This window comes from Jaculus jaculus, chromosome 12 (assembly GCF_020740685.1).
Source record: "Jaculus jaculus isolate mJacJac1 chromosome 12, mJacJac1.mat.Y.cur, whole genome shotgun sequence".
NCBI lineage: Eukaryota > Metazoa > Chordata > Mammalia > Rodentia > Dipodidae > Jaculus > Jaculus jaculus.
Genome location: NC_059113.1, coordinates 37824230 through 37850201, shown reverse-complemented (window position 1 = coordinate 37850201; position 25972 = coordinate 37824230). Strand labels below are relative to the sequence as shown.

The 25972-nt window shown below is 44.0% G+C and overlaps 1 protein-coding gene across 2 annotated transcripts in view; it reads left to right on the top strand.

The window, feature by feature from the left end:
- The window catches only part of Dnah9 (dynein axonemal heavy chain 9), a 369830-nt gene extending 345216 nt beyond the window's left edge, over positions 1 to 24614 (top strand). For both annotated transcript variants that reach the window (XM_045131009.1, XM_045131010.1), the window contains 4 exons: positions 951 to 1121; positions 9605 to 9787; positions 17550 to 17939; positions 24240 to 24614. In XM_045131009.1, the coding sequence (XP_044986944.1) occupies positions 951 to 1121; positions 9605 to 9787; positions 17550 to 17939; positions 24240 to 24467 (972 nt within the window). In that variant the 3' untranslated portion in view covers positions 24468 to 24614. The remainder of the gene's footprint in view (positions 1 to 950; positions 1122 to 9604; positions 9788 to 17549; positions 17940 to 24239) is intronic.
- Positions 24615 to 25972: the final 1358 nt, after the last annotated feature.

Here is a 25972-nt window from a genome sequence, read left to right as displayed (position 1 = left end):
AACACATTTATTTTGTATGCACAGTTCCATGTTCATGTTTAAGTTGGTCGTCCATGGTAGACCAAAGAAGAGAGGGAGAGCAGGTTAGTTCAAAGAGGGGCAGCTGAGATGACTGCCATTTTAGAAATATGGCTTTATGGGGAGAGTTTCAGCACCATGCCACAGGCCGGTGCTCAAAGAGAAAAAGAATGATGGGGGTTGGGGTCCCGAAAAATAGGAAGGAGGAGAGTTAATACACTGAAGGAACATGACAGGGCCACAGAAGCTATAAAGGGACTCAGGCTTTTCCAATGAGCAAAGGGGGTTTCTTGAGTTTCAGATAAAGGGAAAGATTCTACACCATGTTACTCAGCATTCATGGTAGGAGCCACAAAGATATTAGACAGGACGGACCCAAAACCATAGCTTAGGGGTCTTGTGTTTTCCCGGCAACAGGAAACTGGCCTTGCTCCCCCTTTTGGCCTTGGTCTAAGACAGCAAAGAATCCTAAAGTGACAGCATCTGTGTTCTAAACATTAACCTGATTTAGGTAAACAGAGGGAAGAGAAAACTAAAAGGAAGAGGGCTGGGATGTGAAAAGAGCTTGAGTAAAAATATCAAGGAGAGATTCACATTTTTGAAAATGTTTGTGAAGACTGTGACAATGGCCAGTGTGTATCAGGGGCACAGGAAAGGAGCAGGATTTTTGGAGATGGGTATTATCAAAACTTCCCCCAGGAGACATGAGTATTGTGGACATGGGATTTCTAGGAGAACTGGTCTGGGGTGAGAAGCAGAAGATACCAAGAACAGACTAGGGGAAACCCTGTGTCCTAATGTGTGGGAGTAAGCTGAAGTCTGCCCACCACAGGACAGGAGCAGTGACGCACGGAGGGCCTCCCGAGATGTGCCAGCGTAGGAGATGGGAGCCATATGTTTACTGCTGCCTAAGCCAGCTTGCCTTGTTTCAGTACATCGATATGGAGCTGCCCCCAGAGTCACCCTACCTCTACGGCCTCCACCCAAATGCTGAGATAGGTTTCCTGACCCAGACATCCGAAAAGCTCTTCCGCACAGTGCTGGAGCTGCAGCCACGGGACAGCCAAGCTGGAGATGGAATTGGCACCACAAGAGAAGAAAAGGTGAATGGTGGGGGTTACCTGTGGTAGTCTGGGGGAGCCTCAAGACTGTAAGTGTCCATTCTTCTCCTGCTGGCAACACTGATGATATGTGGTCTGGATAGCACACATGCCAGCTTGAGACACTGGGCCTTCCCCTCCACCTAGTCATGTCAAAATCCTGACCTCTGGCTTGAGACACTGGTCCTTCACCTCAACCCAGTCACATCAAAAACCTGGACTCCTAGAGCTCGCTTCAGCAGCACATATACTAAAAAACCTGGACCTTTGGACTGGAAAGATAGCATAGCAGTTAAGGCACTTGCCTGCAAAGCCAATGGACTTAGGTTCAATTCCTCAGGACCCACGTAAGCGTGATGCACAAGGGGGTGCACATGTCTGGAATTCATTTGCAGTGGCTAGAGCCCTGGTGTGCCCATTTTCTTCCTCTCTCTCTCTCTCTCTCTCTCTCTCTCTCTCTCTCTCTCTCTCCTCTCCTCTCTCTCAAATTAATTAATTAATTTAAAAATTCCTGAGCCCTTGAGGCTAAATTATGGCTTGCACCAGTCTATCCAAAGTCAGGTTTTCTTTTTGGCTTTTCAAGGTAGGGTCTCACTGTAGCTCAGGCTAACCTGGAGTCTCAAGGTGGCCTTGATCTCACAGCAATCCTCCTACTTCTGCCTCCCTAGTGCTGGGATTAAAGGCATGCACCACCACACCCAGCCAAAGTCAGCTTTTATTCAATTTGTCTTCTGGAATGAGAAAAGACCAGGGCTGTACAATGGTGGTTTGGGAACCCTGAAACTGACTTCAGGATTCTTTGGCAAACTGAATTATGATGGCTTCAGAATGGCTTCTAAACAACCTTACCCTCATCCTGTGAAGTAGGCACTGTTAGGAAGATCACACGTCTCATATTGAAAGGCCTTTAGTTAAAGGCCTTCTCTTGCTGTGAATGATTTTTAGCACAAACATCTCTAAACACAAACTACTTCTAAGCACAAGACCCCTGAAGTTTCAGGAAGATGGACAGCAATTACAGAGTAGAGAGGTAGACTAGGGGTGAGTTATGGTTTGAGGACAACAAAAGGAAATGTGAGGATCTCTCTAATGTTGTGGAAGCAGAGGACAGAAGAAGAATGGACTATCAGAGTGAAATCTCATGATGAAATTTTTCCTCAAACTATTCAACATCCAAGAGATGTATACCTGCCAACCACATCCACCCTGCCTGGATCCCTTTCATCAAAGACACTGTTAGAATCACAGGGTGTCATCCTTGGAGGGGAAGGATTATGAAACTTTGATGCTGCAGGGACTGAGTTTAAGAAAGCAAGCAGACACTAAAGGAAGGAACCGGACTTTTGTTTAAAGGTTTGGAATAATAGTATTTGAACAGAGGTTACAGTTTTAGTGTGTCCAAATGCGAGCTAAAAAGCTTGAAATTATGATTCTGAGGAGTGTCGATGTAGCTCAGCAGTAGAGCACTTGCGTGGCATTCACAAGACCTCTGGGTTCAATGCTCAGTGCCAAAGAAAAGAAAAAGAAATTCTGAGATCTGAGGTGTACAGGTTACTTTTATATGTCTGGATTCAAGATGCCTGGCAAAAACACCTTATAAGGAGCAAGAAGGTTTATTTTGGTTCATGGTTTCTGAGGGATTTCCATCTATCATGGAATGAAAGACAGTACAGAGTGAGCAGTTGCATCCACTGCGGCAGAAGCAATAAGCAGCACAGCCTTCACAAGGGGACAGACCAGGAAGCAGAGAGACCGTGCTCAGAAGCAGGGGCTGGCATCTTTCAAAGGCCTGCTCCTAGTGACTTAATCCAGGGCCCTCCTCCTAAGACTCCACAGCCCCCAAAACAATGCCACAAGATGGGAACAGTATTTGAAAGATGAGCCTGTAGAAGATATTTCAGATCAACATGGAGTTAGGCCTAGGAAGGGGCTCACTACATATTTTGGTGCAGGTGAACCCACTGCTCAGCCTCTCCCAACATTCCATACCAAAGATGTGATTCTAGGGTAACGCTAAGCATCCAAACCACCTGGAGAAAAAAATGCTTACAGGTCTAAAAGCCAACACAGCCAGACCTATATAAGTTATAGACTTGGGATTCTTTAGACAAGGCTAAATTTGTGTGTGTGTGTGTGTGTGTGTGTGTGTGTGTATTCCAGACATAATATGAGCTATGATTATTTGCCTTGCAGGACACTGTGGGTTGATGCACATGCAGGTTACTGGATGAATATCTAATTATGCAGTGTCCCAGCACACAGCTGTATGACTGTTTTGCACATGTTCTTTTGAACTCTGCGCCTTCCCACCGCCCAGGAGGTCAGGAGAAGGACCAACGAACCAAGACCATAGAGCATGTTTGCTGTTGGGTGGCCAAGGACCCAGAGCTTGCCTCTTCATGCACACTTGCTAGGTTTCAGCCCAAATCAGCTCCCACACCCACATCTCAGACATGAAGAGATGCTGAGGAAGTTAGTGTGTGGCTAATGATTATGTGAATAGGAAGAAAAGGGAGGCTTATGGATGGGAGAGTTGAGAAGATAACTAGCAGTCTGCCACACTCCTGGCCACGCATGGGTTTCTTTCTAGGACACCATGGGCTCATGGGCCAACCTGAGCATGGGCTGCAGCTTGACCTCTAGTAGCTGCCTTGGGCAGGTGAATCTAATAACCAGCAGTGTCTGGCTACATTTCCTCCACTAAGGCTGCTGTAACAACTGACCACAGGTGCGGGGGAGGGGTCCCTCAGGCAGCAATTCACTTTCCCATATATCTACAAGCTAGAATCTCAAATCAAGGTATAGGCAGGTCCCATTTCTTCTGGGTTTTTCTGCTTGCAGTGAACACCTCCTCGCTATGTCCTTAAGTGGCCTGGGCTGTTGAGGCCCTGGTGTCTTTCATGTGTAGCCAATGTCTTTCTTGTAGGACACCAATAAGTTTGGACTGTGGAGTGCCTAAATGGCTTCATTTTAATTTACTTTTCTCTTTAGAGGCTCTATCTCTAAATCCAGCCATCTTCTGAGATACTGAGAATTAGGACTTTAGTATATGAATTTAGAGGGGTCACAGATCTACCCAGAGGACTGGTCTTCAGTGGCTCATCCCTTGGATGCAAGCTTCTCTTTTCTTTAGTGATGAGGCAATCTGTCTTCTCCCCATCCTGGGTGTCTTTATGCTGAACAACCATTTAGAGAACAGTAAAACAGGTTTTCTTGCTTCTTTGACAAAAGTGTATTTCAGATGCTCGAACATTTACATGTAAAACATGGAAACCACACAAGCACTGGAAGACATCTTGGCTGGATGTTTTTATGATTTTACAAAGAGGAAAGAAGGCTCTCTGCAACTTCTTCAAAGCTCAGAATCTGTGAAGAAAAATACTTATGAATGTGATGACCTAAAAACTTTAAAACATCCCAAAGCAAGACTTACCACAACCAAAGAGAAAGCCAAATAAGCAGCAGCAGTGCCTATTTGCAGCACAGATCCTTGGCAGTGGGCACAGTAGCCAATAGAGTTCCCATATGTGGGAAAGAAGATGAGGAGAAGGGAGGATAGGGAAGATGAGCACAAGGAAATGCACATGATAAATACAAATGACCACAGAAACGGTGAAATATTTTCAGTGTTATTCAGACCTAAAAGAAATAAAATATCAGTTTTGACTTTAAGATAAGGATTTTTCAACTATGAAAATATACAGCAGTGAGGCATGAGGAAACAGGCACTCATGGAGCTGAGGAGACGGCTCAGTCAGTAAAGTGCTTGCTCTATAAGCGTGGGGACATCAGTTCAATCCCCAACACCCACATGAAAGCTGGGCATAGTGGCACACACCTGTGATCCCAGGGGTAGGGAGGCAAAGATGGCAGGATTCCTGGAGTTTGTTAGATAGCTGGTCTAGGAAGACCCAGTTCACTGAAAGACACTGTCTCAAAACTAAAGTAGGCAGTGATTGAGAAAGAAACCCAACATCAGCTTCAGGCCTCCACATGCACACCCACACACAGATGAACTTGTGCTTACACATTTACCACACACACACACACACACACACACACACACACACACAGGGCTGGAGAGAGAGCTCAGCAAGTAACAGCACCTGCTGTGCAAACATGAGGTTCTTAGATGACCTAAGATGGTCTGAATTCAATCCCCAGCACATATATACACAGCTGGGTATGGCCATGCACCCCTGTAACCCTAGTCCTGTGGGAACTGGAGACAAGAGAATTGCTGGAGCTCGCTGGTCAATCAGGCTGACCAAAATTGACAGCTCTGGATTTGGTGAGACTCCATCTCAAGAAAATAAGGTGGATACAAAACATTCTCCTCTAGCCTCTGTACACATGCACACAGGGTGTATACATCTGTACACATGCACACAGGGTATATACATCTGTACACATGCACACAGGTATATACATGTGTACACACACACGCATAAACATCCCCCACACAAAAATAAACGAGAAAAAGAAGAAAATGGACATTTTACCTCTGACAGCTGAAATTTAATTTACATAACTCTTTAGATACCAAAATTCAAAATGTTCATATATTCATTTACAGCTATGTTTCTAAGAATCAACCAACAGAAACACTCAAAAGTATATAGATTTTATGATTATATCTACATTTGCTGATTACAGAACTTTTATAGTAGTAGAAATGGTAAACAGGCCAGCTGTCAATAGAATGACAGTAAATTATGATCCACAAAAATAGTGAAATGATATACACTTTAAAAGAATAAGACAAGCCGGGCGTGGTGGCACACGCCTTTAATCCCAGCACTCGTGAGGCAGAGGTAGGAGGATTGCCGTGAGTTCAAGGCCACCCTGAGAGTCCATAGTGAATTCCAGGTCAGCCTGGGCTGGAGTAAGACCCTACCTTGAAAAACCAAAAAAAAAAAAAAAGAATAAGACAAATCCATATGTAGTAACAAAGAAATGTGTTGAAGATTTGTAAGAACAGCTTGGTAGCACAGTGGTAGAGTGCTTGCCTAGAAAACAAAATCTTGTGTTGAATCCCCAGTACCAAAAGGAAAAGAGTTTATTATAGTATGGAACAAAACAAGCGGAAAAAAACTTTGTAGTATGATTTTATGAGAGAGAGAGAATGAGAGAAGGAGAGAGAGAGGGGATGATAGGCATGTTAAATGGATGAGTGATTGGTGACTTCTAAGTGAATGGTGAATGGATGGATAATGGCCAAGAGTCACATACACTGAAGGAAGCCTACCAGGAGACTGTAAACCAAACGTTCTCACCCCCAACAAACACTTTGTGAGAAGTCAAGATTACGTAAGGGGTTTGCTTCTAAATATATGTATCTGTAATGTTTAGATTTTTGTTATAAATGTATATAATTTTCTGAAAAGAAAAAAAGCAGAGGTGTTATTTGTGGAGATGAAATAGACTACATCTCATGGAACCCACTCCTCCCCTAGGTGGCCCCCGAGGATTCCCTTAATAAGACAGCCATGTCTCTGGCTTCCTTTCTCTCCACCTGCTTCCTTGTTGGCCTGATCAGAAAGACAGAAAGGAACCCTATGTCCCCACATTCAGTGTATTTTGGAACAGTATCTTCAGACCATCTTTTCATCTCTTTGTGAGTCACATCCAAATGTCAGCTCACTGATATCAGACTGTTTCTTCAAATTCTACTCCAGAGATAGAAATAAGGCATAAATTTATCCATTTGTCTTCTATTTTGGCAGCAGTTTTAAGATACCACTAAAATTCCACTCAACTTTTTGCTGTGACAGCAACCAGAGGCCCATTTGGCATGGGGTGATGGGCTTTGGGTTTCTTTTGTCTAGCATGAGTTCTTTCCTGGCAAATGTACTGTGTGTTAGCAATACATAGCATGGCGAATATTAGCCATCTTTTACACTTATGCAGCTTGCAAATGCTGCCACAGTTATCAGCTCACCTGATTTGATCTTTGTTGCAGTCAGATTCTCATTGCTGAGAGAAAGTTCTAACCAGACACAGCTTATGGGAAGGAAGGGTTTATTTCAGGCTTAAAAATTCCAGGAGAGGGCTGGTGAGATGGCTTAACAGTGAAGGCACTTGCCTGAAAAGCCTAAGGACCCATGTTTGACTCTCCAGATCCCACATAAGCCAGATGCACAAGGTGACACACGTATATAAGGTTGTACATGTGCCCAAGGTGGCACCTGCATCTAGAGTTCAATTGCAGTGGCTGGAGGCCCTGGTGTGCCAGTTATCTCCCTCTCTCTCTCACCCTCCCTCCCTCCCTCCGTCTCCCTCTCTCTCTGTCCTCCTCCTCTCACTTGCTTTTTCTGTCTATCTCTCATAAAAATTAAGGTCCAAGGGAACACCATCAGTGGTGGGGGAAGCTGGTTCACTTTCATAGATCCAAGTAGAGAGACACTACCAAACAGCCAGTAACACCATCACCAGCAATCACAAACAGCCCAAGCTCAAAATCCTCTCAGGGCTCATTGGTTGTAAGCAACAGTCAGTAATCTAGTTAAACTAAGCAAAAACTAGCTTACCATAGCAAATAAGTCAAAGGAAGAAAGAGCACTGTATCCAGAGCCTCTCGGAAAAGGAAAAGTAGACAGCCTTTCAGGACCCCTCTATTCTCCCACTGGCTCCCTGGTCCAAAGATAATCTAATCAGTTTGACTTGGGTGAGGAGAAACTGTGCCCAGTAACTATCCCCAGAAAGGGAAGAAGAGGTAATTGTCCAAAGGAGACAGAGACCTGCTCCTGGAAGAAGATAGAGATGATGAGCAGACAAAACCCAGGCAGCCACCACTGGCCTCTGGAGCTCAGATCTGAGCACTCCAAGAAGGGCTGGCACCCTCCCACTCTCTCTATCCCAGTCTGCTGGCCATATGGCCATTCTGTCTGCATTGCTCCGTTTTTCCTTCCTCCGCTGACAGACCTCCTGGGATTACTCATTTATTTCAAAATGGCAGACTCAGCTTCCAAGTGCTTGCCCCAAAATAACCCAAAATCTCTGCACCTCAGTTCCAATTTTCCAAGAGAAAGACCCTAGTTACTCTATCTCCCCTGGTCTAATTAGCTGACAGTTCATGAGGGGAAAGGAATTATGGCTATGGCTAGGGGAAAAGTTTTAAGTGATAGCTGACCATGCCTCTTCTAGAAGTCAAGGGTGGAAGCTGTAGTACTGGGGGAGGGGGCAGACAGAGATAGTTTCAGGTCCCTGAAGATAAACTTCCAAATCAGGAGCAGTTGTGGAGGAAAGGGTTTATTGAAGCTTTTAGATCCAGGAGAATTTCCATAATGGCAGAAGACCTGTTTTCACAGGTCCAGGCAGAGAAAGAGAAGCCACAAGCCAAAATCCACCCTACACAGCACACTGCAGGAGCTAGGGCCGGACCTCCCAGTGACACCTCCTCAAGTCAGGTGGCTGGAAACCCAAAAAGTTTTAATAAGCCCTTGAATCTATTGGGGGGCATTTATTCTAACTACCAGAGTGTGTATTTACCTCCCCACAGGGACCAAAAGTCTACAATGTTTGAACCCCTTATGTATAATGGCACAGTCTTTGTATACAACGTATCTTTTTCACATGCTTTTTTTTAAAGTGCTAAGGATCAAACCCAGGGCCTCATGCTTGCTAGGCAAGTGCTTTACTATTGAGCTGTACCCATAGCCCTCTTGTATACCTTAACTCATGACTAGACTAGTTAACATACCTAACACCATGTATATAGTTGTTACAGAGTTGTTTAGGGAATAAGGACAAGGAAAAGTTGTCTGTATATATTGAGAACAAATAAAGTTATTTGTATGTTTATGTTGATCTATGGTTGGCTGGATCGGAAGGTGCAGAAATCACAGGCACAGAGGGTTGTGTGTCTGTACACGCACACATACATGCACACATGTATGCATATGCACCTGTGCACGCATACACACATACACACACACACAATTACTTATGCCTTCAGGGCCATCATGAACCATCTTTGGCCAAAGTCTACTTAAGGTTTTTTAGTTTCATTCCCACAGAGAACTGAGTCAGTCTCTGAGTTTTTTAACCTCAGTTCTTAGAAAGGAATCTGTGTTGATCTTTGCAATCTGGCCATACAAGCCTCCAGAAAGAAGCTGACTGGCCTAAAGAGCAAACTCTCGTGAAGTCTGTCCTCAACCCCAGCCTAAGCAAGCGTGTGATGAGGAAGAGGGCAGCAGATGATAGGTAACTGTCACTTCTAGTGTCCCACTGCAAAGAGGGTAGAGTCCCCCTGAGAATTTGAGTCCCTTCCTTCTTCTTCTTTTTGTTTTTTTTTCCTTTGGGGTAAGGTCTCACTCTAGCTCAGGCTGACCTAGAATTCATTAAGTAGTCTCAGGGTGGCCTCGAACTCATGGTAATCCTCCTACCTCTGCCTCCCCAGTGCTGGGATTAAAGGTGTGCACCACCACACCCAGCCAGTCCCTTCCTTCTTAATTCTGTTTTATCCCCCTGCCCCCCATGAGCAGGTCAAGGCCCTTCTGGAAGAAATACTGGAGCGGGTAACTGACGAGTTTAACATCCCAGATCTGATGGCCAAAGTGGAAGAACGCACCCCTTACATTGTAGTTGCCTTCCAAGAGTGTGAACGCATGAACATCCTTACCAGAGAGATCCAGCGCTCACTGAAGGAGTTACAACTCGGCTTAAAGGTGAGTGAGGATATGGGAGGAAGGACCGGGCTAGAGAACACAGCTGGACTCCCAGCGGTCTGGGAGCCAGAGGGTAGTTGTCCTGCAGCAGTTATAATGCCCAAAAGGAATCACTCCACAGAAGGCAGAGTCTGGAGATACCTGAAGGAACCAACCTTATTGCGCAAGTCCTCACACTTCTCTTCAACAAAGTCTACTATTTCTGTTGGGGAGTTTACATTGATAAGTTTGCTGAAGTATAATCCCAGTATAGCTCTGTGATAAAAAGTTGCTTACCATGCATGAAGCCCTGGGTTTAATGCCCAGCATCTCAAAAAAAAAAAAAAAAAAAGAATTGTAATCTGTACTGAAAATGACAGTAGCTGAGCTGGAGAGGTGGCTTAGCGGTTAAGCACTTGCTTGTGAAGCCTAAGGACCCCAGTTCGAGGCTCGGTTCCCCAGGACCCACATTAGACAGATGCACAAGGGGGCACATGCATCTGGAGTTTGTTTGCAGTGGTTGGATGCCCTGGCACGCCCATTCTCTCTCTCTCTATCTGCCTCTTTCTCTCTCTCTGTCATTCTCAAATAAATAAGTAAAAATGAACAAAAAAAAATTTAAAAACAAAAGAAAATGACAGTAGCTGACAGTGAAAGCTCAGCTGAATCCTGGTGTCCATGTCTAGATTGTGGTCATGTGTGTGTTGGAAAAATAATAGTGAATTTTACACATGCACACATACAGAAACTATGAAACAATGTGCAAAAATCTATCTAGGTTTTGGTTTTTTTTTTTTTGTTCAATCTGCTAAATTCCTTTCTCTTCCAATCTGAGTAAAGGAAACTATAAAAGGAATCCAAGCCAGAAACCAGCTATTGAGGACTGACAGTATTTGGCAATACTCCCAAATTCCACATCAACCTATGATCAAATGAGGTGCAAACTTCATAGCACAATCTCAAATGTAAACAAGGCCACTGCCTGTCATATTCTGTATCTATATCCCTGGGGGTAGAGGTTTATAGCAACAACTACCTTGAGTAGGTTTGCTGCAACTGTAGCCTATTGAATCCATGCAATTTGGTGAAGTCTATTTACCTGGCAGTTTGGCTTCCAGTTCATTCACTCATTTTTCTTCTTCCCTCACTATAGTTCTGGGTCATGAATCACAAAGGGTGCCTGGGCAGCAATGGGGAGAGCAGTGAAGTTTCTCTTCTTTCAGTCTTGTTCACACAATGTTGATTGATGAGCTCTCTGGGCAAGTCTCAGTGCTCTATGTGGGAAAGGAGGCTGAAAGTGGAGCTTTTCCTTCCAGAAGGACAGTTTTGGGGGAATCAACACAAAGATAGACTATAACACAAAGAAAGATTCATAGAGAGAATCTGGGGGAAGGAGAAACATAGCTCTGAGATAAGGAAAGGCTACAAAAAAAAAAAAAAGAAGAAAAATCAAATAGCCTTTGAAGATAGTTTCACTGAAACAGTTGAAACAAGAAGGGGCCCTTAGAGGTCAAAACAGAGGGACCTAGAGCCTGCTCTAAGAGTTCACTTGATTTTTCAGGAAGCAAAGGTGAGCAATGGTAGTATGAATAAGGTGAACATCCAGAAGGTGATGGTAGAGTAACCCAGAAGTAATCAGGACTCTGCTGTGACTAGGGAATGGAACACTCACCCTTCAGAATGTTGTCAGGAAACCTAGTGGCTTGGTTACTTTTCCCATTGCTATAACAAAATACTTGATAAAAGCAGTTTAAGGAAAGCCTTATTTTGGCTAGAAAGTCACGGGTGGTGTCACGGTGGGGAAGGCATGGCAGCAGATGCATTAGGCAGCCGGTCACATGACCTCCATGGTCAGGAAGCAGTCAGCAAGCTCAGCTTGCTTTCTCCTTTTTATTCAGTCGAGGACCCCCAGCTCACGGAGTGGTGTTGCCATAGTTAGGATGGGACTTCCCAATTCAACCCTATCTAGAAACTCCCTCCTAGACATGCTAGAGGTTTGTCATTAGGTGATTCTAGATCTGGTCAAGTTCACAAACAATATTACCAATCACAAGTCCATATTTTATCAACTTGACACCCAAATATCACCGTTAAGCAATAACCTTTTACCCCTTGTTTCTATAGGCTCATGGCCATCTCATAATACAAAATGCATTCAGTTCAACTTCAAAAGTCCCCATTTCCAACACTGATGAAAAGTATAAGAACAAAGTCTCTTCTGAAACTGACACAATCTCCTTATTTTATATTTTTAGCATGTTTATTTACTTGCGAGCAGAAAGGGAAAGAAAATGGGCTAGCCAGAGCCTACTGCCACTGTAAATGGTCTCCAAATTCATTTACCACTTTGCGCCTCTTTACATAGGTACTGGGAAACCGAACCCAGGCAAACAGGCCTTGCAAACAGATCCCTTCAACCACTGGGCCATCTCCCCAGCCCACTCAAGCAATTGTAAGCCCCTATGACATCAAAAAACAAGTTACAAACTGGGCATGGTGGCACATGCCTTTAATACCAGCAGAAATAGGAGGATCGCTGTGAGTTTGAGGCTACCCTGAGACTGCATAGTGAATTCCAGGTCAGGCTGAGCTAGAGTGAGACCCTACCTCAAAAAAAAAAAAAGTTACATTCTTCTAACATATAATGGCACAGAGTAAACATTTCCATTCCAAAGAAGAGAAATGGGAAAATGAGAGAAATAAGGAAAGATTATAACAAAGCAATACCAAAACCCAGCAGGGCAAACATCAAATCCTGCAGCAGTATGTCAGGCCTCCAGAACTTATGATAAAATTATCTGGGCTCCAAAGGACATAGGTTAGCCGCACCCTTCCAGCTCTGCCACTTGCAACATACATAGCCTCTCTCTTGGGTGAGCTTCACTCAATACATGCAGCTTTTCTCAGATACCCCATAATCTTGGTGTCTCCAACATCCTAGTCTCCACTGCAACTTGGCTCCACCTTCCCAGTTTCATGAATGTCTCCTCACAGGAAATATGACCCTGCCACACACTGCCTGGTCTCAGTGGCCTTCTGGAACATTGGCACAAACCTCCTATCATGCCTGTGAAACCAGTACCATATGGAAATGCTGTCACATTCTGTTGGCAGCTTGGGATGGAGGCTGGCCCCTTGGAGCATGGTTACATTAGTTTCTGTGTGACTTGCAAGCTAACTCTGGGAGGACACTTCCATGGGCAGTTGTTTTTGAGCAGATAACCTCTTCAGTGGCATTCTCAGTTTAGGCTCTCTCCTTTCACATAAATTTGGATTTTCACAAGATGGAGCCTATGATGGGTGGATTTTACTCTCAGAGCACCTTTCCTATTATCTCAGAGCAGCACAGGAGGTTTCACTTTAATGATTCTGATCTCTTTAACAATTACAGCTGCTTTCTCAGCACCGGCTCTGTCTCCAAGTTTAAACTCCCCTTCATCCACCTTCTCCTGCCAAACAGCACATTTTTCATCTCTCTGTGCTCCACTTCTTGCTCTCCCCTACTGAAGACCCAAAAGAGCAGTGAACAGTGGCTCAGCCTGGATGCTATCCTGTCTTCAGACTTCATCTGGCAAACAAATTCTTCCATTACTTTTTAATTTTGCCTCATTCAAGTCCTTAGGAAACAGACTACAGCCAGATTATTTGCCATAAAATAACATGAACTTCCTGGACAGGAGACCAGTCTGCCCAAAAGGGTCTAGCTGCACAGTCTGTCCTTGAGGACTTTGAGAGGTGAGAGCATACAGAAGTGGTACAGAAGGAGGCAGTGGTCACCTGTGGAATGCCTGCAGGCCACAAACATATTCTCATAGAAAGTACTGCCTCTGGGAACTCAACAGTCAGACATCAGGTTCTCAGCTTTCCAAGGAACCAGCTCCTGTAAGTATCAAGAGCTAGCTAAACAGTGTTCTGACTCCCAGTAGACAAATGCACAAGAGCCTAATTTGCAATCCCCCACCACCACCAAAGGCTGATTTATTCCTGCTAGCATGGAAGGGAGCTAACGCAATCAAGGTGGTACAACATAGAGCTGTTATGGAGGGAACACCTGGCACTGCCCGCCACAAACCATGTTCTGTAGACTGAATACCACGAGGGTTACATATCACACGCTCAGCATAGCAGCTGCTTATAGCCACCTTCCAAATGAAGGTTCTTGGCCTCACCCCCTTCCCTGGGTGTTAGTCCTTAACAATTGGGACTGCTGGAGCCTATAAATCTAGCGTCTGACAAGCTCCCTGATCTAAAGAAAAGAAGGCCTTCAGGCAAAATAAGGTTTTCACTCTGTATTGTACCAAAGGAAGATTATGAAAGCATTTATTTATAGGGACAAATAAAGTACTTAAAGGCAACCAACCTGCATACCCAGAAAAAGGTGCCACACAAGCTGTATGTACTTCTCCCAAAGCTTTCCCTGCACTGAAGACACCAAGGAAACTTGCCACATGTTCCTGAAATGCAGCCTTGCCTAGTAGACTTTAAGTTTGCTTTCTGTTGACTCAAACTGTGAGCAAGGAAGTGCAGATAGTATAACTGGTGTTATTGGACCCAGGGGAGAGAAAACTGGGAAAGCCAGGCTTGAGCTGCAATGTAAGCATGTTTTTCCCTATTGTACCACGATCTTCAAAGGGGCTTCCTGTATGCCTGCCCTGCTTCCACACACCTGGAAACAGTTTAAGAAGCGGTCTAACTTTTTTTCTGAGCACCTTTCAAGACAAGCTGGCCTGGAATCTGCAGGCGCTGTATTCCGCTCTCCCACAGGACACAGCACACCGGCACTGCTGGGGCTTGGAGCCGGGTTTCTCTTGTTGCTCAGCCTCCACAATTCAACCCTTTCTGATCAAATTCCAGTAGTTTACAGTATGATTATATATTCAAGTTCTCAATAAAAAGTGTAAAAAAAAAATCAATCCTACCTCTGCTCAAGTTCATGAAAATACATGAGTTTGAAACCAAACTACAAGGTGACTTTTTTTCCTCAGTTCTGGAAAACCTAAGTGAATTGGAAAAACCTAAGAGGCCATAATATATTCTTTAAGTTTCCACTGCTTGCAATTCAATTAGCAAGTGTGAAGTCATTGTCAAAATAAATTATAATATTATAAGCAGGCATGAGAAACTGCTAAGGAAGCCAAGTTACACATTTCATATTCCTCTGCTGTCAAACTGAGTTTAGATTTCAGAAGGGTGTTAAAAATTAGGTGATGCATTTAAAGACACTTGAGTCTTTTGTAGAACAATTTTGCTCAAAGCCAAACTGAGCAGAAGATAGAGATATTTCTCATACGTCTACTGTCCACCACACAAACTATTCCTCTCACCTTGCTCTAGTGTTTATTCAATACAGGATGAGCCCACAGGACACATCACAGTCACCAGAGTCCAAAGTTCACATCAAGGCTCACTTGGTGCTGTCCTTTCCATGGGTTTGGACACAAATCATAGCACATCTCCACAATCACATCATCAAGAATAGTTCTATTTGCTGTGGCACATGTTTTCATCTTTTCTTCAACACATCATTTCTTCTTGTAACAAAATTCAGACACGGTTTACATGGCTTTGCTGAGGCCTGGTAACAGAGTAAACTTTTGACCTAGCCAGGAAGATAACCAGCAACAAATGGATTTCTCTGGGCAAGCAAAGGGACAAGAGCTGGCAGTGTCTGGTGTTCCACCTGCTTCTGCATTTGCCTCACTTTGGCACAGACCTCAAAGCAAACACCAGAACACTAGGACACTTTCAAAACCAGTACTCGGTGCCCTGACCCTTTATGGGTCCTGCTGGGTCATACTATGGGACAAATCCAAGATGGGGTTATCATTCTTCATTAGCTCACATGACAGAATACTTCCCCATGTATAATAACTTACAAAGATGCACCCAAACTTAAAACCCAAAACAATTTTGTGAAGCAAATATATACACACGTGTGTGTGTGTGTGTGTGCGCGTGCGCATAGTTGTATTGTTTGTGAAAGCATAAACTGGCCATTGGAAAAGATAAAAGTGGCCTGTATTTTACACTAACTCTGTTGTACTTCTTTTTTATAATAAATTATGATTTTCACACGTCACTTAATCAGAGTTGTAAGCAAACAGGAAGATTACAGACATAGCAAACTTTTTAAATTAAATCTATAATATATAGGATTCCATGTCTTGCCTGGCCAACAGAAAACATAGCCTTTCTACGTACAGAATACTAAGGAAGTGTCCCCTAGTGCCTCTGTGCTGACAAAGACGTATTTGTGCTGATAAGTAACACGTAGCTACAGCACACAGGAAATGTGGCTAGAGGGTCTTCAGAAGTGAATTTTTGTTTTGTTTACTTTTGCTGTGCTGGGGATACAACCTAGCACTCTACTATTGAGCTCTTATAGTCCCAGCCCTAAGAACTTAAAGAAGCACATGTGGCTTGTGGCTCTCAAGCCAGACAATGTAGCATTACTCTTCTGTAATGGGAACAGCAAAGGAAGGCCATGCACAGAGGCTAAGGATCTGCCTTCAGGTAGTATCTGCACAAAGCACAGTTCTTCATCCTGATGCTAACATCCTCTCTCCTAAAATGACATGTAGATCTTAGAGGTTTTGTTGTTGTTTTGTTTCTTAATTTTCTAACTCTCATGGTACTGGAGATAGAACTCAGGGCCTTGCACATCCTGGCAAGTCCTTACCTTGAGAGGCTTACACCTCCAGCTCTTTTTTTTTTAATTTATTTTTATTTATTTGAGAGAGACAGAGAGGAGGGAAGAGAGAGTGTGTGTGTGAGAGAGAGAGAGAATGGGAACACCAGGGCTTCCAGCCATTACAAATGAACTCCAGACGTGTGAGCCCCCTTGTGCATCTGGCTAATGTGGGTCCTGGGGAATCAAGCCTCAAACCGGGGTCCTTAGGCTTCACAGGCAAGCACTTAACCGCTAAGCCATCTCTCCAGCCCATACACCTCCAGCTCTTAAAGGTCATTTTTCTTAAGTCCACTGCAGTTACTTCTCTCTGTGAGCGTTTTCCTGATTCTCTTCTCCAGGCTGCCTTAGCATAGGCTGATTTAACAGAATACTCCAGACCAAAAGTGTCAACAGGAATTCATTTAGCAAGTTCTGGAGCCTGATGTTCAAACAGTGGCAGACTCACTTTTTGGTGAGGGCTCTCTTCTGTGCTTTCAGACAGTGCTTTTTCTCTGTCTCCAAATGGCAAGGAGAAAGAATGGGGTGCAGGGGGGCTTCTTTCTCTTCTGGTGTGGCCATTGTTCTGTCAGATTAGCTCTTTACTCTCAGGTCCTCATTTACCCAGAATCACCCTGTGCAGATCTTCTTTCTAATGCAGTCACATGGAGGGAAGGTGTGCTTCAACTTGAAGATGCAATCCAGACCATAGTCAAAGTCTCTGTCACCTGTCAACCTAGAAGGGGGGCTGCTTCCTCATGGAGAAGTTACTTAATTTGTTTGACTTACTGTCAGAGTCTTTCGTATGTACTGGGGCCCAGTCATTCCCCCAAATCCAAACTCAAACAGCTGTCCGGGCCTCTGGGGCACCAGTGCACTGCAGCAGCAGCTTTCTCCTTTATGACTCCATGGCCTGATCCAGGCAGATGCAAAGTAGCAGCAGAGGGCATTTGGGTGGAATATGAAGGAAGGACCAGCTTCTGGGAGAAACCTTGTGAAGCAAATACAAGAAAGACCATCACTAGAATCCCCTCACTCGTAAGCCAGAAGGCACTGAGGCAGGGTTTCCAGTGGCCTCAGACTCTTTACTCTTTCCTTCCCACTCTTGGCCTTCAGGGGGAGCTTACCATGACCAGCGACATGGAAAACTTACAGAATGCCCTGTTCCTAGACACCGTGCCAGAGTCCTGGGCTGGGCGAGCCTACCCTTCCACAGCAGGCCTGGCAGTCTGGTTTCTGGACCTCCTCAACAGAGTCAAGGAGCTTGAGACATGGACCACTGACTTCACAATGCCCTCCACTGTGTGGCTGACAGGCTTCTTCAACCCGCAATCCTTCCTTACCGCCATCATGCAGTCCATGGCCCGCAAAAATGAATGGCCGCTAGACCAGATGGCCTTGCAGTGTGACGTGACCAAGAAGAACAGAGAGGAGCTCCGGAGCCCTCCTCGAGAGGGGGTCTACGTCCATGGCCTCTTCATGGAAGGTGCCCGCTGGGACACACAGGTATGACTACTAAGTGAGATAGTCCTCAATCTTTCTACCTCAGTGACCCCTCTTTCCCTGAGGCTATTTTTTTTTTCCTAGCCAGGAATAGTACTAACATTACAGGCTCTGAAGAAGGAGAAGGGAGTGTTTAAAAGTGAGGCTTCTGGCACCAGAGGAGCTAGGTCTAATCTTTTATTATCTCTGTGGCCTTCACATAGTCTGAAAAACAAGTTACTGTATTTGGGCAGTGCTTGGCCTTGGCATATAGACAGTGCTCAAAAAGGATTGGAGTCAGCTGTCCGTAGTGTGATGTGACCTCCCTGGTCCTGCTTTCCTTGCCGATGAAGTCTAGGTGGGGAGGAATTCCTTCTGACTTTTATATTGTTCTACATCAGGAAAGAAGAATCAGTAGATGCCAATTAAAGTGAAAAATTTTGAAAGAATTCCTCACTGAAAGCTAATCAAAATAAGTCACCATGAGGTTGGATATGCTTAAATGACAAACAAGCACAGATGGCTAGGGAAACAAAATGACCAGGGGCAGGTAACTCCAGAACAAGTTTACACATTTTACATACATGACGTGAAAAGTTTTCAGTCACATAGCCTATTTGGCAGATGACATAAAACTATTCCTAGCAGACAACACTAAGCTGATCAGAAAAATGTTAAAGAATCTTAGACTCACACCTGTAGTCTTAACAATTGAGAAAGTGATGGAAGAGGAGCACAAGTTTGAGGTCTGTCTGGGTGACATAGCAAGACCCTGTCTCAAAAAAAAATTTTTTTTTAATTTTTATTTATTTATTTGAGAGTGACAGACAGAGAGAGAAAGACAGATAGAGGGAGAGAGAGAGAATGGGCATGCCAGGGCTTCCAGCCTCTGCAAACAAACTCCAGACGTGTGCGCCCCCTTGTGCATCTGGCTAACGTGGGACCTGGGGAACCGAGCCTCGAACCGGGGTCCTTAGGCTTCACAGGCAAGCGCTTAACCGCTAAGCCATCTCTCCAGCCCCAAAAAAGTTTTTTTAATAAAACTTAGTACATAGGAGATCCCAGGAGGCCATTCAAATATATATAGAGATGTATTTCAACAGTAACACCCCTAAAAATGTCACCTAGCATGTTAAAATAAGACATTACTTAGAAATAGGGAAGAACTGGGGATGTGGTTTGGTGGTAGAATGCTTGCCTAGCACGTATAAAGCCCTGAGCTCCATCCCCATCCCACCAAACCATACAGACAAGCAAGGGGGGGGGGGGGGGAGAGGGGAGATAGATATTTCAGTGCCATGGCCTTGAAATCCCAGCCTTTAGGAAGTTGTGGCAGGCAAAAAAATTCAAGGCTAGCCTGGGCTACATAGTGAGATCCAACCAAAAAGAGAAAGAAAACAGGAAGGAGAAGAAAGAAATGAAGGAGAGGGGAGGGAAAGGAAGGACTCTACTGATAAGAGTTAAATGAGACTATAATGGGTTCTATGGCTCCTACATCCAATGATGGGTGGCCTTCAAAGATGACCATGTGGAGACCCTGAAGAGAAGCCCTGGAAAGATGGAGGCAAATATTGGAGGACTACATCTACAAAGAATGCCTGAGAGGCTAGAGATGGCTTACTGGTTAAGACGTTTGCCTGCAAAGCCAAAGGATCCAGTTGTATTCTCCAGGACCCATGTAAGCCAGACATACAAGGGGGTGCATCCAGCTGGAGTTCGTTTGCAGTAGCTGGAGGCCTGCCCATTCTCACATACACACACACTCTCCCCGCCCCTTCTCTCTCTCAAATAAATAAATTTTAAAAAAACAAAAAGAATGCCTGAGAATCTCCCAGTACCACCAAAAGCTAGGAGAGAGTCATGGGACTATTTCTGCCTCAGAGCCTTGGAAGGACTGTCAGGTGTAGTGTGTAGACATCTAGGACAGTAACATCCAGGATCCCAAAAACACCATAATATATGCAAATGGAGAGTCTCAGAAGGCAGGTCAGTAACATGATGAGGGAATAAAAAGGATACTCAGGGTTAGGCTATATTACAGTAGCAAGGTACTTGGCTAGCACGCATGAGGCCCATGTTTCTATCCTCGGCACTGCAAAAGGGAAAAGGGATATCCGTTTTCATCTTAAGCTTCTCATTAATACATACCACACTATAGATAATAATTAAAACTTCTCCCAGATCAATGCCCATCCATTATAAACTGTTGTTCTCAAAAAGTTTCCATCCCAGAAACATGTCAGCAAAAATGATCAAGTCAGATTAGGGATATAACTCAGCAGTAAAGCCCTTGCCTAGTATGTCTCAAGACTCTGATTCAATCCCTAGCAAAACTAAAAGAAAAAATCAAGAAATCAGAACCTCCAAGACTCCTCTCCTTCATGAAACATTGAGACTATTAGGGGGGAAAGTCAGAAAAAAAAAATCAGCTTTTTTAGAACTCTGGAAAGTAGTCAAAAGTTTCCAGCAATCCAAAGACTGTTGTTTGTTCAAGAAACATAGCTGATGGGCTGGGGAGATGGCTTAGTGGTTAAAGGTGCTTGCTTGCAAAGTCTGCCCTGCAGGGTTTGATTCTCCAAGATATATTGAAGTAGACAGACGTACAAAATAGCACAGGCATCTGCAGTCCGTCTGCAGCAAGAAGTCCTGGTATGCCTAAACATTCTCCCCTCAATCTCTGATGGCAAATAAATAAAATATTAAAGAAAAGAAAAATCACTGAATCCCAGTGAGAAGAGTAAACTTCGTAGCCTTCAAACTTGTCTTCCATACCACCCTATCCCTAGCTCCGGCATCCTTGCAAACCTGCAGCCGGGCAGCAAGCTGGGCATAAATGAAGCTGCAGCATCCTCGGGGTGTCCATCATTCATGTAACACTGTCATCGGTTTCCATCTAGTAGTTGCCTAGAAGATGCCATTGGCAAGTCTGTCTTACTTGACCTGACATGGAACACATAATCTGCCCTTGGGGCATTTGTTGAATAACCAAAGATAATTGCTTAATGCCACAGCTTAAGTCAGGCAGTAGGTAACAGTGCAGCAAATCATAACTCAACCATAAAGTTTAAAATGACAAAATAGAGAAATGAATGCCTGTTAAGAGGGGTGAAAGCCCCCAGCATATTCCCAGAATATAGTTCTATTGGTTACTGCTCTTAATTGCCATGAAAAAAAATACTTGGCAAAAGCAACTTAAGGAAGGAAGGACTTGTTTAGGCTCACAGTCTGGGGAGACACAGTCCATCATGGCAGGGAAGGCCACTGGCAGAAGACTAAGAGGAACTGAGAAAGAAACCTAAGTACCAAAATAGCAGACACAGTCCTGCTTTTGCAGTAACTGCACTAACTATAAATGAGCAAAACATTACAATGCAGCCAGGCACAAGCCTGTACTCTTAGCAAGTGGGAGGCTGAGGCAGGAAGACCTCGGGTTTGGGGCCAGCCTGGGTGATATAATGAGACCTGTCTCAAAAATGTAACTGATTAACAAAAATTGGCAAATTGTCTTTTTTGTTTTGTTTGCGTTTTTTTTTTTTTTTTCAAGGTAAGGTTTCACTCTAGTCCAGGCTGACCTGGAATTCACTACGTACTCTCAGGGTGGCCTCGAACTCATGGCGAAAGTCCTACCATCTGCCTCCCGAGTGCTGGGGTTAAAGGCATGCGCCACCACGCCCGGCCAAATTGTCTTTTTCAAGTGAACCAAAAATAAAACCCCATGATGGTCCAGTTATATGCAATCTACAAGGGACACATTTTAGATTCAAAGACACAAATAAATTAAAAGTAAACAAAGAAAAAGATGTTGCATGCAAACAGTAACCAAGTCACAATAGACTTTACCAAATAAACAGTTATGGAGACAGAAATTATAGAGACAAAACAACATTTTATATTGCTAAAAAGTCAAGCTAAAAAAAAGATACAACAAACATATCCATATATGCACTTAACAAAAGGGCCCCAACATAGATGGAACAAAAGTAACAGTACTGAGTGAAGAAATGATAACTCAACCATAATTAGAGCTGATACCTTAGTGCTGACAGCAAATGGTAACAGTTCTTTCTGAGGTAATGAAAGTAATCTGCAACTAGAGATTTGTCAAGACTGCACAGGTTTGTGAATGTACTAAAAACACTGAGTTAGGGCTGGAGAGATGGCTTAGTGGTTAAGGCATTTGCCTGCAAAGCCAAAAGGATCCTCGTTCAACTCTCCAGGACCCAAGTAAGCCAGATGCACAAGGGGGTGCATGGATCTGGAGTTCATTTTCAGTGGCTGGTGGCCCTGGCATGCCCATTCTCTTTTTCTCTCCCCCTCTTTCTCTCTCTCAAATAAATAAATAAATGAAATATACTTAAAAACACTGAGTTAAACTCTTTAAAAGGGTTTGTGGTTTGTGAAAAAAAAAAAAGCCTATTCCTTGCCCTTCTCATCATAAACATACACTTTATAGAACAAGAGGTTCCCTGCCCCCCCCCGTTTATTAATTCTGTTATATACCACACCTGAGAGAAAAAGTATCTCCCTTTCAATAAATTTCATAAAAATAAGCCAAACTCTTTCTATAACAAAAGCTGCTCAGAGTCACATGAACAGAGACAAGAAATGTGCCAGTCTATGGTCATACCACCTTGGATGTGCCTGATCACAAGATCTGGGAACCTAAGCAGGATCTGGCCTGGTTAGTACCTGGATGGGAAAAATGAGTGAATCATCTGGATCAACATCTCCCAGGGGATGTTCTATAGACTCAGCACCACATGAAATGAAAAGGTTACAAATCAAAATGTCCCTGGTCAATAAGTTTGAGAAATAGCAAGTTAAAGACAGTTATTAAATTCTTTTTAAATTTTTTTAAACTTTATTTTTATTTATTTGAGAGACAGAGAAAAAGAGGCGGGGGGGGGGAGAGAGAATGGGCCCACCAGGGCCTTCAGCCATTGCAAACGAACTCCAGACACATGCGCCCCCTTGTGTATCTGGCTTACGTGGGTCCTAGGAAATCAAATCAAGGTCCTTTGGCTTTGCAGGCAAATGCCTTAACCACCAAGCCATCTCTCCAGCCCCTTAAATTTTATTTATTTGCAAGACAAAAAGAGAGGGAGAAGGAAATACCAAGGCCACAAACTTCAGATGTGCCACTCTGTGCACCTGGCTTTACATGAGACCTGGGGAAAAGAACCCTGGCCAGTAGGCTTTGCAAGCAAGAGCCCATTAACCACTTAGCCATCTCCCCAACCCCCAAACTGTTTTCCTTAAACAAGACATTTCTTTGCCTTCAGTATGCTAGCTTTAGGTCCAAAGTATAGTAAGTACTATTCCCCAAACATTTCTGTCCAGGGGACTCTCTTATTGCTGAGAACATTTCTTAGGACCAGTAGTAAAAACTCGTTATTGAGCTAGACCATGACCCTAAACAACCAGCAACCATCTCAGAAAACCATAGGTCAGCCCATTCTGGAAAGGTACAAAATGGCCAGGCCCTTCCTTGACACTGACTATAAAGACAGTGTGCAGCTCCCTGACCAACAAGCCACACTGTTCTAGAGGTGGATGAGATTGCCTATGAGTGTGTAAAGAAGTGGTCAAAGTACATAAACAGAACCTTAAACTTTAAAAGCATCTGTGGGCAGCAGCTGTGACTACTCCCTCTTTTTACCTCTGGCCCCTGCCGTGACATCTGCCAAACAGCTGCTGTCCCACTTCTAATGAGAGAAGTGTGCAACTGCAGAAGAATCACGATCCAAAGGGGATTCTTCTGTACATGAAAAATAAACTTTTGATACTGGGGATAGCTTGGCAGTTAAGAGCACTTGCTTGCAAAGCCTACCGGCCTGGGTTCAATTTCCCAGACACCCACAGGAAGCTGGGTGGGCATTCGTTTGCAGCAGCAAGAGACCCTGGCAATCCCATACATACATGCTTAACACACGTGTATGCACAAATAAATAAAGATTTAATAAATTTTTTGGAATTCTACGTCAAGTAGTAATTTAAAGTCAATTGTGATGGCACATGCCTGAAATCACAGCACTTGGGAAGCTGAGGCAGAAGGATCATAAATTTAAGACTAGCCTAGGCTATATAGCAAGACCATCTGAAATAAACAAACAAAAATAAAGTGACTTACGCTGCAAAAACAGAAATGTTTTCCAAGTACAAGCTGTCATCTACTGTGCATTACTGAGAGCTCATAAAAGAACAAGTAGGAAGGCAGGCAGGGCATCCCAGTCCCTCCTGGGTCCTCTGGTGGGACTAAGGTTGGCTGGCTCCATCCATTCTGAGTCTAGTCTAAGAAGGCTCTTTTCACATTCTTCTCCTCAGGCTGGAGTCATTGCAGAGGCAAGGCTGAAGGACCTGACACCCGCCATGCCTGTGATGTTCCTCAAGGCCATCTCAGCAGACAAGCAGGATTGCCGCAGTGTCTATTCTTGTCCAGTGTACAAGACTTGTCAGCGGGGACCCACCTACATATGGACTTTCAACCTGAAGACTAAGGAAAACCCATCTAAATGGGTTCTAGCTGGAGTCGCCTTGCTTCTCCAGATTTAGCTTCCAAAGGCTACCTAACAGAGAAATGGGTGAACAGATACTTAAAAAGATAAAAAATCATGGGCAATGGATTTCTGTAGAATTCCTATAGGGGGACTTGGTTGCTTAAAGTGAGGTGGAGCTAGAGAGTGGGCTGAAGAGCTATGGGAGGACGATTCTGTATAATACTGAATCTTTTCCAATAAAGTGATTCATTCTTCAACTGGTCCAGGTTCTTAAGAAGAGGCCAAGAGAAACAAACCACAAATGAGCCCTGACCTTATTACACAGCACTGTCCTCACTGCTCTAGACCCCAGGTATGTGGAGCACACAGGTGTCACCCAGCAATTAGAATCCTCACCTTAACCTGTTCCTCAGGGATGTTCACACCTATTACTGTGCAACAAGCTCTGCTTGAATTAGGGGGTTATCAAAATGTTCCTGTAGAGTTGGAGAACGAATATTAGAGGCTTTGCAGGCCATGCTGTCTCTGCTTCAAGGCCTGTTTTGCCACTGTAGCCCAAAGCAACTAGTCAATACGTAAAGAACTTGGTGTAGCTGCACTCCAATAAATGTTTCACAAAAATAAGCAATGGGCACTACTTCGCTGTTGTTGCTATAAAAGCTAGGGAAAGTACATGCTGCTCTTTGATGAATTTGTACACCTATTCAACACATTTCATTGACTCCTACTATTTGCTAAGGATACAAATGTAAGCATGTAAGTAGGTCGTTTCCATTATTTCTGTCATTCTGAATTCTATTTAAGACAATGAGAAAGTCTTCCATACTCTTGGTGGGTTTTGTTTTGGTTTGGTTTGGTTTTTCAAAGTAAGGTCTCACTCTAGCTGAGGCTGACCTGGAATTCACTATGTAGTCTCAGGGTGGCCTCAAACTCACGGCAATCCTCCTACCGCTGGCTCCCGAGTGCTGGGATTAGAGGCGTGCGCCACCTCGCCCGGCTTAATCTTGGTTTTTAACCTAAACATTTTCCCTTGTGGAACAAAATGTCTACAGCAAGCCAAAGGGTTCTGCAGTTTTGATGATTTCAGAGCTCTGTAAGACTTACTGAGTAAGAAAAGTGAATGGAGCCAGTATTACTTCTTGAATCATTCCTGCATAGCCCTGCAGATACTTGATTTTTTTTTGATTAATTATTATTGAAACCATTGGTTCTTGAGCTACATCAGACATCAGAGTTCCCAGGATGGCTTATTAAAACAGTTTGCTAAGTCCCACCCTGCAGAATGTCTAACTCAGTAAGATTAACAGAATGTCATTGCTCTTGGTTTGGAGGTCATTTTGAGAACCGAATTTAAAACCCCGACTCTTGTCATCCTATAAATCTCTGCTACGCTGTGCAAACTCCATGCTAGCTCTTCTGGTTCTTCTGCTCTCTCCATTAGGCCCCACTGGGTCCTCTGTGCGCCTCATATTCATGTTATATGAGACTTAAACACACCCTGGAGCCCAGGAGATCCAATATGAGTTTTGTCCCTCCCTTATCCAGTACTTTCCCACTGTT